This window comes from Hydra viridissima, unplaced genomic scaffold (genome assembly GCF_058129835.1).
Source record: "Hydra viridissima isolate aposymbiotic clone 2 unplaced genomic scaffold, HvirCarnegie_v1 scaffold_5, whole genome shotgun sequence".
Lineage (NCBI taxonomy): Eukaryota > Metazoa > Cnidaria > Hydrozoa > Anthoathecata > Hydridae > Hydra > Hydra viridissima.
The window spans coordinates 7,321,179-7,336,240 of NW_028324304.1; the positions used below are offsets into that span (position 1 = coordinate 7,321,179).

Here is a 15,062-nt window from a genome sequence, read left to right on the forward strand (position 1 = left end):
AATTAATGTGGGTCTAAAAAGAACCTGAATAGAGTATAAAATAAAATGTACACTCTGTTTTATTTAAAAAGGTTTGAAAAAATATATTACAATAAAATTTCATTAATAAATGACTTGGTCATTTCATATGGTCACACCATAAACAAAACTCAAAAACATTTTAATACATAATCACAAAATGTAAAAGAAATCAAAAAAGCAAATGTATGCTAATGTATGACAAAAAGTCAATACACTACCATTTTAACAAACATTGCAACAGATAGTAAATATAACAAAAAATATAATCTAAAAAATATAATACATCAGGATTAAGATTAAAAAGTCAGGAACAAATTTTAAATCTTACATTAAATCTTAATTCATAATATTATCACAGAAGATATATAAAATATAATTTCAAAAAATGCATCTTGAACATTTCCAAATTTTCTTTAGTGCCAAAACGGCATTGGGTACTTACTCACAAGACATGCGATACCACTCCATGCATTCATTACACTGTACCATTTTTTCTGCACCATTATCAGGTAAGCGACAAGCACAATATATGGGAAAAACGGATAAACTTTTCCAAGACCTATTTCCTATATGCACTATTGGGTATCCCGTACTTTTCAACTTTCACTAAAAAGGTCGGCCCCAAGGATTTTTTTGCCTTTAGGTACACATATTAAGGGTGGATATATAAAAATCTATCTAAATGAAAGAAACATTTGCAAAAATAGACCTTAATTTTTGCAAATATTTACCGAAATGGGGAGGGGGAGCAAAATCTTTGTATAAGAGTATCCCATACAGATGGTATAAAAGACAATTTTTTTCACCAGATTGGATGTCAATAATAATGGATTTTTTTAGAGAGCATGGAGTGACGCGTAAGCTTCGCCTCATACCCCATGTATAGGTACCAGGTTTCATAAATGCTTATTCTACAACACGATATCAATATTATAAAGTTTAACAAATAAAAATTATACTCGTTTCATAATTTATTCCGTAATAGAAACTAAAATTGAGTAAAATAAATGCTAAAATGAATAGAGGTCTTTCTTGCTATTAAAAAGAGGCATTAGCGCTCTATTTCAAGCTCTTGCTCGGATAAAACCATCTCTTCTCTCAAAACCAAACACTGTTTCAGAAGCTGCAGTTTCCTTAAAAAAGCTAATTGTTTTAAAATCTACTTTTATAACAGTAAGTATTTCTTAAATTTTTATCAATCAAAATATATTGTTAATCATTAGGAAAATTAATTTTACCTCCTTAACTGCCCTCTCAACTCCTTCTGTGTGAACAGGGAAATATGGAACTACCATAGGACAGTCCAGGAACTTTTTTAGATCATTATTGTTGATCTGACAGGTTAAGATGGGTTCGTAAGCTTCTTCCCATGCTATAAGGTCAGTCAATGTGGTTGCATCCCAGTTTAAATTAGGACTCTTTTATGCTCTGGGAGTTAGGCTTCCCATATTTTGAGGTTTTCTAATTTCCAGAATTTTATTAACAGCAAATTTCCTTTCAATCTTATCTTGACTGCAAAGTAATGTTTGCAATAAGATTTCGGAATGAGAATACCATGCTGAAGATCTCACATATTTTTCAATAATCTTCTGTATATTTTTATCTTGAGATTTGATAAGGGTGAGTTGGTTCAAGATGTGTCGTAGCCCCTCTATCCAACTATGCTTCACTTTGATTTGGAGCCACATAGGAAAGTAAACTGATACAAGAAACTTAACAACTAATTCTAAGTTTTTTTGCTCATCTCCCTCTAATCCATGATTGCTTACCCACAATAAAAGTAAGGAAGAGCCTGTGTTGAGCCACCTTGAATGGACTATAGTGCCTGGTTTTTGGTTTGCCAAACTTTCAGTAAGAATTCCTGAAATTACTGTCTGGCATATTTTTTAGGCATATTTCTGATCTGAAGATAACTCATTTACTATTTCTTCACAAATTTCAACTAAGCCAGGACCTACGGATATTGGCTTGATATTGTAATTTCTTTCCATTTCAGTCACCTTGGAAAGCAACTTCCCTAGGGGTCCAGAAAACCCTGTCTTTGAGGTTGTCTTACCATCAAGCTCTTCTATTAAATGTCGAAGGCAAAGTTCATTTGTGTGAAGTAAACATATTAGCCATCCTAACTTTCTTTCTAATTTAGCCTCTAAACAATGGATAACACCTCCATTATGACCTGTATTTGTAGTTGTGCTATCACAGCTAATGAACTTTAGTGTATATTTAACACTGTACAAAGTAGACCAGAATGATATTTCATTTGCAATATGTTCAGCAAGTTTAATTTTTGACTTTTTAGGTATTTCTTCTTTTGTTAAATAATGAAGTTATTTACCATAATCATCAGTCAAAGTGTAGTGATCTTCCTTTTTAATTCTTCCATCAAAGAGAATACAAAAAACATCTTTAGACTCAAGTCTATTCTCTCCAAGAATCTGACACTCTGATATAACCTTATTTTTGGCTCTATGCACTTTATTTTTGTCCACCAATAAAAAAAGAGCTGATTCTGGAAAAATTTTAGCCTCCACCATATCCTTTAAATACCCTAAAGCAATTGCAGCAGCAGCAGCAGTGTTTGAAACATCATATCTAATTGCAGCAAAAGCCGTATTTTTAATCTTCATATAACTTCGCTTTACTTTAAAATCCTTACTTTTATCTAATACATCAGAGTTTTCTATGGAGTTGAACATTTTAAGTCACTTTTAGAATAACCCTTCTTATTGTTACATTTTACCAAAAACTCATATTTTCTTTTTAACTGGCTGCAACTTAACATTTCCTTTTCTTCAGCCTTCTTAAGATACTGTTCTTTCTTACTACGTCGCTCTATTGCCTTTTGTTTCCTTATAATCTCTTTATAATCTTTCGATCCTATCACAACTTGAGCTTTTTCCCCCTATTTTCTTCTCTGTGCATAAGTAAATTCTAACTCTATCAAGGGAATTCATCCTGATTTTTTACATGTACAGTTGATGTGAACCATTCTTTCACATCCCAGACAATTTGATTCATTACAAAAAAGAATAGAACACTTGCAGTTAGTTATATCGAACAATTTTGACATCCCAAACAACATTTTACGTATTTAATACGTATGTATTCGTATTTTTTTTTTCGTATTAATTACGGTACTTTTGGCCGCTGGTAGGGTGTAATAAATACGTATCTTTTTTTCGTATTAATACGTTTCTTTTTAACGTAATAATACGTATTTTTTGCTTTCTTTTTTCCGTATTATATACGTAACTTCGTTAGCGAACTTTTTTTGTCGTATTTTTACAGTACCTTTTTATGTTAAATATGTATATTTAGAACGTCTTTACAGACAAATATTAATCGTATTTATTTATAATATAATAAGTAACTTTTGGACGTAATAGGGATATTTACAACTTGTAAGCCTTAATAACAAAAAACAAGACGTTCTGTATTTTTAAATTTTAGTTTAACATTAATCCAATAATTAGTTATTAAACTATTTCTGCCATTTCGGGTGCTGTTCCCTCGGCTGATTTAAGTAGAGCACTTCGATTCCTTTGATTTAGTCTTTTTAATTGCTCCGAAATAGCAACATTTATTTCGACAATCGATACGCCTTTATGAACTTTTGAAATAACATCTAAATTTAACAGATCGAAAAATAAATACACTTATCATAATCAAAGTAACGCTAACTACTATTAGAAACTGGGAACCCTGAATTAAAATAGCCTTAGATCCCAAAAAGTTCTTAATCCCCCACTGGTATGTGTGTGCGCTGATCTAACAATATATGCTTACATACATTTATTGTTATAAATACATGATATTATATACATTATATATATATACATAATAATAAATATCATTAATTTTATATACGTGATATTATATACATTATATATACATACAAATAAATATTATTAATTTTATATACATTATAATATCATTATATAAAATAATATCATTATATACATTATATATACGTACTAATAATAATTAATATTTAATTATTATTAATTAGATAAATGTTACCTTGTATTATTGAAACAAAATTTCCTTTTGCTAAAGCAAAACTTTTTTTCCCACGTTTCCCATCCCTTGAATAACATCCAAGAACATTGTCTTTCAACAAACTCCTCAATATATTAATTATGGTCTTGTTCACACTTGCGTCAGACCTTTTTCGGAAATAACTTATCTGAAACAACAAGAAAAATTTGTACTATTAATTTATATTTTTATGATTACATAAACACATTTTTCCACAAAAAGAGAGGTACCTATAAAAAAAAATTTCTATAGAAAGACTAAACAAAATATCATAAAAGTTTTCTTACCAGAGCAGTTCTTTTTCCTTTGTCAGCATCTATTTCCATGCCAAACCGATCAAAATCAAGATCACCGTCCAGAGGAAGACAATTCAAAAAATTGCTATCTAGATGTTGAATTTCAATTTGACATTGTGAATGTTGCTGAAAGCGTCGATTTATAGCTTCTTGTTCTATGCGCATTTGCTGGATTTCTCGAAACAATTTTTCAAACCATGCAACAACATGGGTACAATGACGTTCACAAGGAAGGTTGCCTAATAAAAAATAAGTATAAATTTTCCTGATAACATAAATGCCAAACATCGGCTGCAGAGAAAATTATAAAACTATTTCTCCACCCGTAAATGCAGGAAAATTTTTTAAATATTTGTGATTAATACAGAATAAATTAAGATAAATAATTAAATTTTTTAAACATTTATAAAAAAACACTTTATTAGAACATGTCACAATAAAATAACATGTTCAATCAACAATCAAAAACAACTTTTAAACTCACAATGAAGTGATGCTTGAGTTTGAATGGAATTTGAAAACAAATGTTCAGAAACTGGTGTTGATTTATCCGGAAATAAGGGATAATTAAGAAGTGAAGTAGTTTGGCAGTTAGAAGTAGCTTAAAAAACGATAAGTAAAAATGCATATTTTAGAGAGATAGTATATTAAAAAATCAATAAACAAAACATGTTCATTTTAATAAAACAAAACAACCAGCTTACCAGGAAGTGACGTTAAAGTTTGAATTAAGGGTGGACAAGAAGCTAGTGATGGTGTAACTGGAAACAAGGGATAGTTAAGATAGGGTGAGGGAGTAGTATGTGAATTTGAAATAATTTTTCTGATTTTGGCCGGTGGTTGGGAAAATTCTTGATTATTAAATCTGCTAGGGGCATGTAAAACTCGACTGCCATCTTCAGCTGAACTTAGATCAGAGTTTTCCTCAGCAAGTCGCTCCTTTTCTTTTGCTGATTTGAGAGATACTAGAAAAATAAAATAACAAAGATAATAAATTAGACTGTCAAACATTCTCATTTGGTAAAATGAAATTTTTACAATAACATTGACAGTAAAAAGCATACATATGTTGCTGGACAACACTCGTACTTCGTAGGAAATCCAATTAGCTTCTGGTTCCTTGTGATTTAACAACATGTTTTGGAGTTTTTTTTCTACTCTACAATTGGGCCACAAAACACAGCCAGGAGCTTTAAACCACTTGCTGGACACTGTTGCCACTTCATTGTCATTAGTAAAAACAACAACTGCATAAGACATATTTAATGAATAAAAATTTTAAATACTAAAAAAAAAAATTTAAAGCAAACATTTACTTAATTATATATTACTCAATTTCTTGTCTATATATCAGAGTTAGACATTACAATTGTAATGTCTAACTCTGATATATACTCAAGAAATTGAGTAATATATAATTAAGTAAATGTAACTCAAGTTATATGATCAAGAGCGGCCTTTTCTGTAAATTTAAACTTTACAATAAAGAAATAATGAATTTGAAGTTAACAATTTTACATAATAGACTGCTAAATCTGCACAAATAAATTATAGCACTTGTAAGCAAAATAAACCAAAAAAGAATAATAAACATGTTGTATATGATATACATTAAAAACAATTATTATATAATAAAAATTTATTTTTTAGTTCATATTGTCAAGAAGTATAGAAATTTAGAATATAATAGGAATTCAAATGTCTGATAATGGGAAAACAACATAGGAGGAAGAATATGGGAGGCAACAACATTTAATAACATCATCAGAGAATGGAACTGTATGCAAGGTTTCACTGAGACAACTAACTTTGAAAATAGAGAGTTTTGAACTAGCAAGTGGCACGTCATAAAAATCTGTTTGCACTGTAAAATGTCTGGCTAAGAGTAATGGATTTCTTAAATCTTCTACTAAGATGTTAACAATTTGATAACATTTGTGTTCAATCATTACCGAGCTATCACGCAAACCACTTGAAAACCTTTTAATTTTGTAATGGCAGACTTTATATTGTAAAAAATTACCATGATTTGGTAATGGTCCACCACAATGTTGAAGGAAAACTCCATCAGTATGCATTTTTTGTGTATGTTCAGCTTTGTAATTAGCAAGACTGGAAGCATTTTGCTGAAGAGGCAAATACCCACTTTGAATTCTTCTTTTTAAGTGTCTTAGTGCATTTTCAAAGGGAAAAGCACAAAAATTGCCAAGGGATCCATATTGCAAACAGTCGTTGTGGAGATGTATAAGGGAATGCACATTATATGTCATAAATGATTTTCCATACAAGGTAATAGCCTTTGTAACAAATATTTTTAACAGCTTACCACAAAAATTAATAACTTTGTGTTCTTGAGATCTGCATAATAAAAATATTGAACTATGTAAAATAAGAAAATGCTCATAAACTGGTTGACTGAGAATATCACACAAAACAATAGGTCCTGAATAAAGGAGAAATGATCGGAATTCTGTAGCTTTCCACTTCTTCATACTCTCTAATGAACGAGGCCGTCTGTTAAAATCAGAAGGAAAGAATGACGAAATATGGATTAGGCGATCTGATATAGTTTTTAGTGATTGTGAAGATAACTTGACACTGAATGGTCCAGAAGAAAAAAAATTCAGAAGTCTTCGAACAACCCCCAAACATACAGAATGCATATAGTCATTTGGAAAGCTATTAATCGGATGAATAGGAATTCCCAATAAAGGTGTGTCCCCATTATGATAACTATCATCTTCTTTCGAAATGAAACTTTCTAATGTTCTGAGGGGTGCATCTGTTTCTAAAAATACAACCTTGCTATGCCACTCACCCTCTACAGTACACTTATCACAGCTGGAATAGCCTGAATGGTACTTTATGCACTTAATAAATGCACGTGCAGGGGCATCACATACAAAATTAGTTATATGAATACTGCATAAGTGTGAGTTGATTGTAACACCATTGGTTTTAATATAATTTACTTATGTCACAAATTGGGAAAAAAAATCATGTAAACTGGGTTTTCCTTTTCCACAAAAAATGGCAACAACTTTTGGCGACATTGAATCACTAACTTTTTTAACTAGAATAGGCCAAAATGATATTTCAGAATTGTTATAAAGTGGAAGACCATCAATATTAAATTGCAAAGATATAATTGATGGGCTAGAAACACTAAGTGTTTGAAGAAATGGTTCAACACCAAGATACAAAAATTCTCCATTAGATACATTTCTAATTGTTGCAGGTTTTGAGTTCAATAAGGTTTTGAAACAATTTGGCAATTGAGGATGATAAGGTTTTAAAATCAATAACAGTTTGTCCATTGTTGAAAAAGGTATATTGTTTTCAATTGCACAATCCCGTAACTTAATTAGCAACTCAAATTCACTTGGATTTTTTTTTCCAGAATCACTGCTGGTAGAAACTTCATCACTTGAAGAACATAATGAAGGCTCAAAATCGGAAATAGATTCTGAAATTGAAGAATTGGAATCAAAAATTAGATTATCAGACTTCTCCAAATATGAATCTTCATATTGATATCCTAAAATTAATGGTAAACACAGTTAAAAAAGTAACACAAATAATAATATAACAACATGACACTTTAAATAAAATTCAAATAACTAATAATATAAGTAATAACACTGATTAAAAAAAAAAGATTTTATATCAAAGCATTTGAAACTATTAATAAAACAAACCATCTGTTATATTCAAACAGCTACTGACTGCAATGGCAACTTTTCTACGAATATTTCTTGAAGAAGACATGTTTTTTTTTCTTAATATTTGTTACTTGATTAAATTATTCTAACATAAATGCTAATGTAACAATGATAAGGAAGTTTAAATAATTTATTATTATTAAAAGTAATCACACACACACACACACACACACACACACACACACACACACACACACACACACACACACACACACACACACACACAACACACACACACACACACACACACACACACACACACACACACACACACACACACACACACACACACACACACACACACACACACACACACATATATATATATATATCGTAAGTTAATTCTTTATGGTCCATTATATAGTTTACTTAGTATTTATATTTCAAAATATTATAACAAGGTCAGTATTTAACACTTTTTAAATGCAAATTTTGTATTAGAAAGAAAGAATAATATCATAATTTATGACATAAAAAAATTGCTTTTAATTCACCAAAAATTGCTTAAGTCTATAATTTTGATTCCCATTTTTTTATAATAACAACTTATAAAAACTTATAATAGTGATGTACTGACAATATAAATAATAAATTCTAAACTTTCTGAATCTGCTCGTTTATATAAAAAAAGCAAAGCGTGTGGGCCATATTTAACTAACGGTAACCGATAAAAAAAATAAAAACCTAAGTATTTTAAAATACCTAAAAATACGTATTTTAACCTTGAAATATATTTTGTAAGTTTAAATACGTAATAAAACGTATAGATACGGATTAAGAAATACGTACTATTAAATACGTACTCTATTCGTAAATTTACGTATCTTACGTATTATTTTGCTTGAATACGCATTTAGTACGTAAAATTTTGTTTGGGATAGACTTTATTGTTTTGTCTATTTCTTCCTTTTTGGTAAACCTTTTTCTGCAAATGTCCTGTACATCATTATATGCTTTTTTGATCTTTCTGTCAATAGACTTATCTGTGTAACTAACTGGAGGTGAAAATTCTGAGTTTGCTTTTTGCCATTATTTAACAACTTCCAATCTAGTCTCCTTGACCAAATCATCTAATGGATAGATTTTCTTTGCTGATAACTCTTTAATCAGTATAGCTTTACGAAGAACAGCACCAAGAGTTGGTAGCTCAGATGGCATAAAATCTCTTCCTTTCCCTGGAAAGAAAATATTATCATTGTGTTATTTATTAATATTATTAATTTTATTATTAACAACATAATATTAAGACAACTTTTTTTATAAGAAAACAATAACAACATTATTAAAATGATATAATATTATTAAAAAATTATTTGTAATATTCAAATACTACTATATTAAATTTACTTTAAAAATGTGTATATAATACCAATTAAATCAGACATAGCTGTGCTTGCCTTTTTTCTTGTTTTCACACCATCATTATTTTTACACCGATTCATACTCATTGTTAAATATCTGCTTAACTTTGACAATGTAATATTGATGGGTTAAAATAAATAATTACAAAAAAATTGAAATATGAAAAATGTATAAATATAAGGGTAAATCAAATCCTTATATTAAAGTATATTTCTTTAAGTGCTCTCTCTATAACTTTGTTTTATGTTTGTTAGAAAAAAAAGTTTATTTTTATCAAGAAGTGTAATTGGTTTTTTATTGCCCGCGCAAGAATTTTATTTTCGCCTTAAGTTAATTTTTTCATCTAATATATGAAACAATCAACTCCATTTTTGCAAATAGAGGCTTCACAATATCTTTTTTTTTTTAACAGATCCAACATTTATAAACCTTAAAACAAAAAAATACTTGGGGCCAGGTGTTTATAGTAAAAAAAGATGATTTTTGAAAAGTACGGGATGCCCTAATGCACAGCTGCACTTTTTGCACTACGTAGAAAAGGGGTAAAGTAGTTGTTTTGCAGACAATCATGCAAATGTTTTCTCATGGTATTCTGATCAGATAATATGGTACTAACATCAACACCCATGCATAAATCTAAAGCAAATGCAATTGCAAATAAGCCACAATCGATTGATCCAAATTGTTGTTGACAAGATTGGTATTCAAAAGATATCTTATTTAGTGGACAGCATAAAATTGATGCAATTTGCAATTTAACTTCCATTGAAGGTGTGTATGACTTCATTGAGTCATATATTTTCATTTGTTCAGGGGAACAGATCAAAGTGCTAACTAGCAACCAATGTAGGCTACCATCATGCAAGATTTGAATCATTTTTGCGGCATTATATCATATGTTTAAGTTTGTCCCAATAAAGTGTCCTGTAATCCCTGTATTGATGAAAACTTATTTTTTAAAATGACTTGTGCTGCATTTATATCAATGTCAGACATCTTGCTACACAAAATCCTCTCATACAGAAAATCAGTAACGTTTGTCACATTGATTGTTTCTGATTTTACATGCTTTCTTGATTTAGCTATTTGTTTTGATATTGAAGGTCGCAATGTGAAAGAGTTCCATGGCTTTCTACCTATTGGCCGTCCTTTCGATCTTATGACAGCTGGCACTCTTAAAGAAGATCTTATTTCAAGTATTACATAGTTTTTTTTGTCTGATTGTTTAATAGATTCTGATGTTAAACCTGATGTTGTGTCTATATTGAAATATATTTCATCCAGTATTTCTTTTGTGTTTTCAATTACTATTTTCTGGTCATATTCATCCTTGGAAGATGATAACTTTAAATCTGACAGAATATTATTAGTTGAAGGAACTGATGCAATTTCAACCATGTTGCCTGATTGCTGCATATTTAGCAAGTGTTTTACTTGTGATAACTTTTGTTCAAAGTCTGCTCCCCCACAAGTTGCAAGGTAACAAGCTAAAGCCTCAGTTTCTGTGTGAGCAGTTCTATATCGTTCTTCTTCATACATACTATTTTTCAATTGTTTATTTTGTGATTTGTAGTCAACATTTGATATGTCTAATGTTGAAAATTGATCAGATGTCGCAAAATCTCTTAAAACTTCAGTTTTTTTCCACCTTAATGGCAAAGTCATTTCTAGTTTATTGTCAAACAGTGGCATGTTTCTAAAATTTCTCGCAAAAAAATTATGCTAGCAAGGTAATTGAAAATCCTTAAAAAAAGAACATGTGCAATCAGTGAAGTCATTGCTAATGATATACTGGCAACTGTCTTTAGTCAAAAGTATATTAATTTTATTGTGCAAAACCATTTCAACATTTTCCTTGGTTAAATACTTTTGAAACTGCGAAGAGACTAAATCTGTTGCAAAGTTTGTTAGTGACTATCCAATTTCTTTAGGCATTCCAGATTTGGCAACACCTATCTCTCGGTATTGTTTATAGCTCTTGTCACTGGAAATGTGTGGTGTGGCATCATTAAGTCTTTTAATGGTTTCAGACAAATGCATACTAGGTTTGATAACTTTTTTTAACTGTCAATTAAAGTTTTCAATTCTATTGTTGGTGTTTTTACCTAGTGTTAACTTATTTTTACGATAAGCTGTACACCATTGTTCCTTACATGAATGCCAATTGTTTAAAAAATATGTTTTAAAGGATTCAGGGAACTCATGATTATTCACCATACTCTCGTATGCTTCATGGTAATCAGTTTCTGAATTAGCATATACCGTTTTTAATATCAAATTCATCAGCTCACATTTAGTTGATGGAGCTACAGACAACTGTAAGACAACTTTTTTGATGTACTTTATTAGATGAAAACGACACAGCAACACTGATGAATGCAAAAATGTAGGACTCAAAACATTTATTAATCCAATATCTTTGACCACAATAATAACTTTAGTTATGATGTTATTATTTTGTGTAGAAAACCATTCCACAACCCATTTGAAGATGTCTATAGCCTCATGCTGAACAAAAGCAAATAAAACTGGCACTCAAAATCTTAAACCATCTTCTACTAAAAAAAACCAATAGTGGAAATCCTTTAATATTAACTTTGTAAGTAGAATCCACAAAAACTACTTCACCATATCTTTTAAATTTCTCTTTCATCACACTAGTTTGCCATTATATAGCTTGTAACTCATCATCGTTTTGAAGAATAGAAACTGAGTCACCATCATCTTTTTCTAAAAGTTTGTTAACAGCATCTACCAGCAACTGTCCTTCATTATTATTACTACGCTCAACTTTTTTATTCCTAGCTTTTAAGTTGTGCAAATCCTGACTAGTCACACATTTCATGTGACCATCTAAATGCAATATTTTTTTTATCTGTAATGGGGTGACATTAGCATTTGTTAAATTTATTATAAGTTTTTCCTCCTGCATTGTCATCTTTCTATTCCTAGGATAGCAACAAAATAGTTCTTTACTTGTTGGATGGTTGTGGGCCTTTTCTAGTTGAATCACCTTTAATTAAAATAATTTAGTTTTTTTTAAATAAAAAATTTAGTTAAAATGTTTAACTCTGTAAAAAAACTAAGACTAATTTCTAAGTTATCTAAAGCCAAGAAATAGCTTCATCTAATTGTTCTAAACAATTAAATTACAAAATAGATATTAAGTTTAATTACTGTGTTCCTCTAAAGCAAAACTGTCTATTTTACTTTCATAACATTTTAGCTGTAATCTAATTTTCATTGGACAGTCAATGACAATTTTTGTTTGATGCGGTCTACAAGTTGTCACTTTGCTTGGGCGTGGTTTCCCATAGTGTACGCATGTAATAAGAAGATCATTATAAATAAACTTTTCAGCTTTGCTGTCATCAAGCTACAATCTAACGTATGAAAGTTTTTCCTTAAAAACTTAAAATGATCAAAGGTCTACACATTTACTCTTTAAAATGTTGGTCATTTGAAATGTTACACAAATATTAATCTTAGTTTCAAAAAAATATTACCTAAAATACTAACTAAATATTACCTTAAGCTTGTGACTAATTCTGTTGTGTATAGGGTGACTATTTTCTTCACAGTACTCTATTAACTTCAACTCAAAATCGGCAAATGAATCGAAGCGGTCACTTTCTTTCATTTCTAAAGTTATATAACAAATTATATTAATTAAAACTGGTCTCAGAAAAATTTTGCACATGAAAAAGTGTAAGTGATCCAAGTTGTTGTTTACAAGGTTGGTTCACAACATAACTTATTTATATGACAACAGTAGTGGTGCAACTTTCATTTTAGTTGAGTGCACTTTTTGATAACAGCTTTTATTGTAACACCCAATCAAACAATGCGCAAAAAATTTTTTGTTGTTGTTGTTATTGTAAATAAAATATCGTAATACTTACAGATGCAAAAAAGAGTTAAGTGTTTGTTAATACCTCAGATATTTAAATTCGAATAATTACCGAATAAATTACGTCATAAATACGTAGCTTTCGTGTACAAATGATTTTTATATTATAGGTTCATTATTTGTACGCGCGTACAAATAATGACTTCGTTCTTAATAATATCATATATCCATACTGGTAAATTAACTTTGGGTGTGTAATGCTGTTACCTGCAGAGTTTCCTTTCTTCCACTTACACCAACTATCAGGACCCACTGGATATAATACGTGGCGATGAAACTGATCCGGAAAATTAGGTTAATGGTAAAGAACTAAGCGAATGTCCTTTTTCATTTGGTATACCTTTTGCATTTTCACTTAAATAATTATTAGCTGCAGCCTGTCGAATAGCCATACCAAAATAGTTTTGTATTCTATTAACTGTGCATTCTGTCAATTTTCATTTTCCAGTTAACCGACTACCATGATGTTTATCTTTTCTTCGGTTACGTAGTCTTGTACCAATGCGCTTCTGTATATGCCTAACACACTCTAGCTTTTCTGGCTCGATTTGAAACTTACTATATGGATTACTGTTAAGCACATCATTAAATGCAGAGGAATCCCCATCTCCCAAATAATATTTATAAATAAATCATTTTTTTCTACATGGCGATTAAATATCTTTACAACTCCAGCACTTTCCATTGCCCCAGACGATGCTGCGTGATTTAAGAAGCAAATATGATTAGCCTTCCATTCAGTATAAGCTGGATGGTTCTGCTTTTTTTTCCACATTCTACATCCCGTACAATACTTGCAAAAGACTTCAAAATCAATACATCGCCCTTCTGAAATTGTGGTCACCATACCATTCAGTGAAACATGTCCGCGTTTTTGCAAGAAGTGTTTGCAATTCGTGCTAAGTCCACAAAGGCTTGGTGTCCTTTGCCAATTTCACGGAAAACAATAACCATTTTAAGGTTGATATCAAAATAGTTTCTGCCTTGTTTTGGTACAGTTTTTTTAACACTATCAGATGTAAAATTACAATACTTAAATTTACATTTGGTACATTTAAAATTCAACTTGTGACAAAATCCACTTCGTTTATCGTTGTTTTCTGTAAAAACAATACAACTGTTACATTCTGGACAACTGCCAATACTATCAACAACTTTTCTTAAAATTGAGAAGTTTATTATAATATTATAGTTTTCTGCATTACTATTATTATCAACTTTTTCTAAAGAAACTTTGCTGGCACTGAAACATGCTTAACATTTTCGTCTTCTAGGGTAGGTGTTTTGTTCCACTGGTTGCCACGAAATGTTCTTTTTTTTAAACTTATAATTTTTTTTGTCTCCCATTATATTTAATATTCTAATATTCTGAAATATATAATATAAAACTGATAAATTATACTAAATAATATGAATAACACAAAGCTTTTCAAACACAACAATAAATTATCACAAAATAAATTATGATGAGTCATACAAAAATAGCAACTTCTCTTCACTGTTTTATTCTATATTTTTGTAAAACCATGCTGGCCTATTAATCTAATGCGTAACTAACCAAATTTGACAAAAAACTAATGCTAAGGCCAAGAGAAAAGGCAATCATAAACCTAAGTTTGTGTTGCTAGGGGCCGTTGCTATGGTCAAGTTGTCTGATAAGGTCTAAATAAAGTAGAATACCTTAAAAATACTCAAGATATATTAAAACAGACT

General features: G+C 30.1%; 2 protein-coding genes and 2 pseudogenes across 3 annotated transcripts; all 4 read right to left on the minus strand.

The window, feature by feature from the left end:
* Positions 1-1,031: 1,031 nt before the first annotated feature.
* On the minus strand, positions 1,032-9,525 carry LOC149888332 (uncharacterized; annotated as a pseudogene).
* On the minus strand, positions 3,451-5,679 carry LOC149888333 (uncharacterized). The gene is made up of 6 exons (XM_090088001.1): positions 5,420-5,679; positions 5,060-5,320; positions 4,840-4,956; positions 4,347-4,594; positions 4,042-4,207; positions 3,451-3,646 (listed from the first exon to the last, which is right to left on the minus strand). Exons 1-6 carry the CDS (start codon positions 5,613-5,615, stop codon positions 3,498-3,500), a joined length of 1,137 nt encoding a protein of 378 aa, XP_089944127.1. The 5' UTR covers positions 5,616-5,679; the 3' UTR covers positions 3,451-3,497.
* On the minus strand, positions 5,981-8,332 carry LOC145188252 (uncharacterized). Of its 2 annotated transcripts, none has more exons than XM_090087644.1 (2): positions 8,054-8,332; positions 5,981-7,893 (listed from the first exon to the last, which is right to left on the minus strand). In XM_090087644.1, exon 2 carries the CDS (start codon positions 7,016-7,018, stop codon positions 6,050-6,052), a length of 969 nt encoding a protein of 322 aa, XP_089943770.1. In that variant the 5' UTR covers positions 7,019-7,893; positions 8,054-8,332; the 3' UTR covers positions 5,981-6,049. The 2 variants fall into 2 exon arrangements, with proteins under 2 accessions (XP_089943770.1, XP_089943771.1); XM_090087645.1 differs by having other exon boundaries at positions 8,054-8,325.
* Positions 9,526-9,941: 416 nt separating the features above from the next.
* On the minus strand, positions 9,942-12,377 carry LOC149888334 (uncharacterized; annotated as a pseudogene).
* Positions 12,378-15,062: the final 2,685 nt, after the last annotated feature.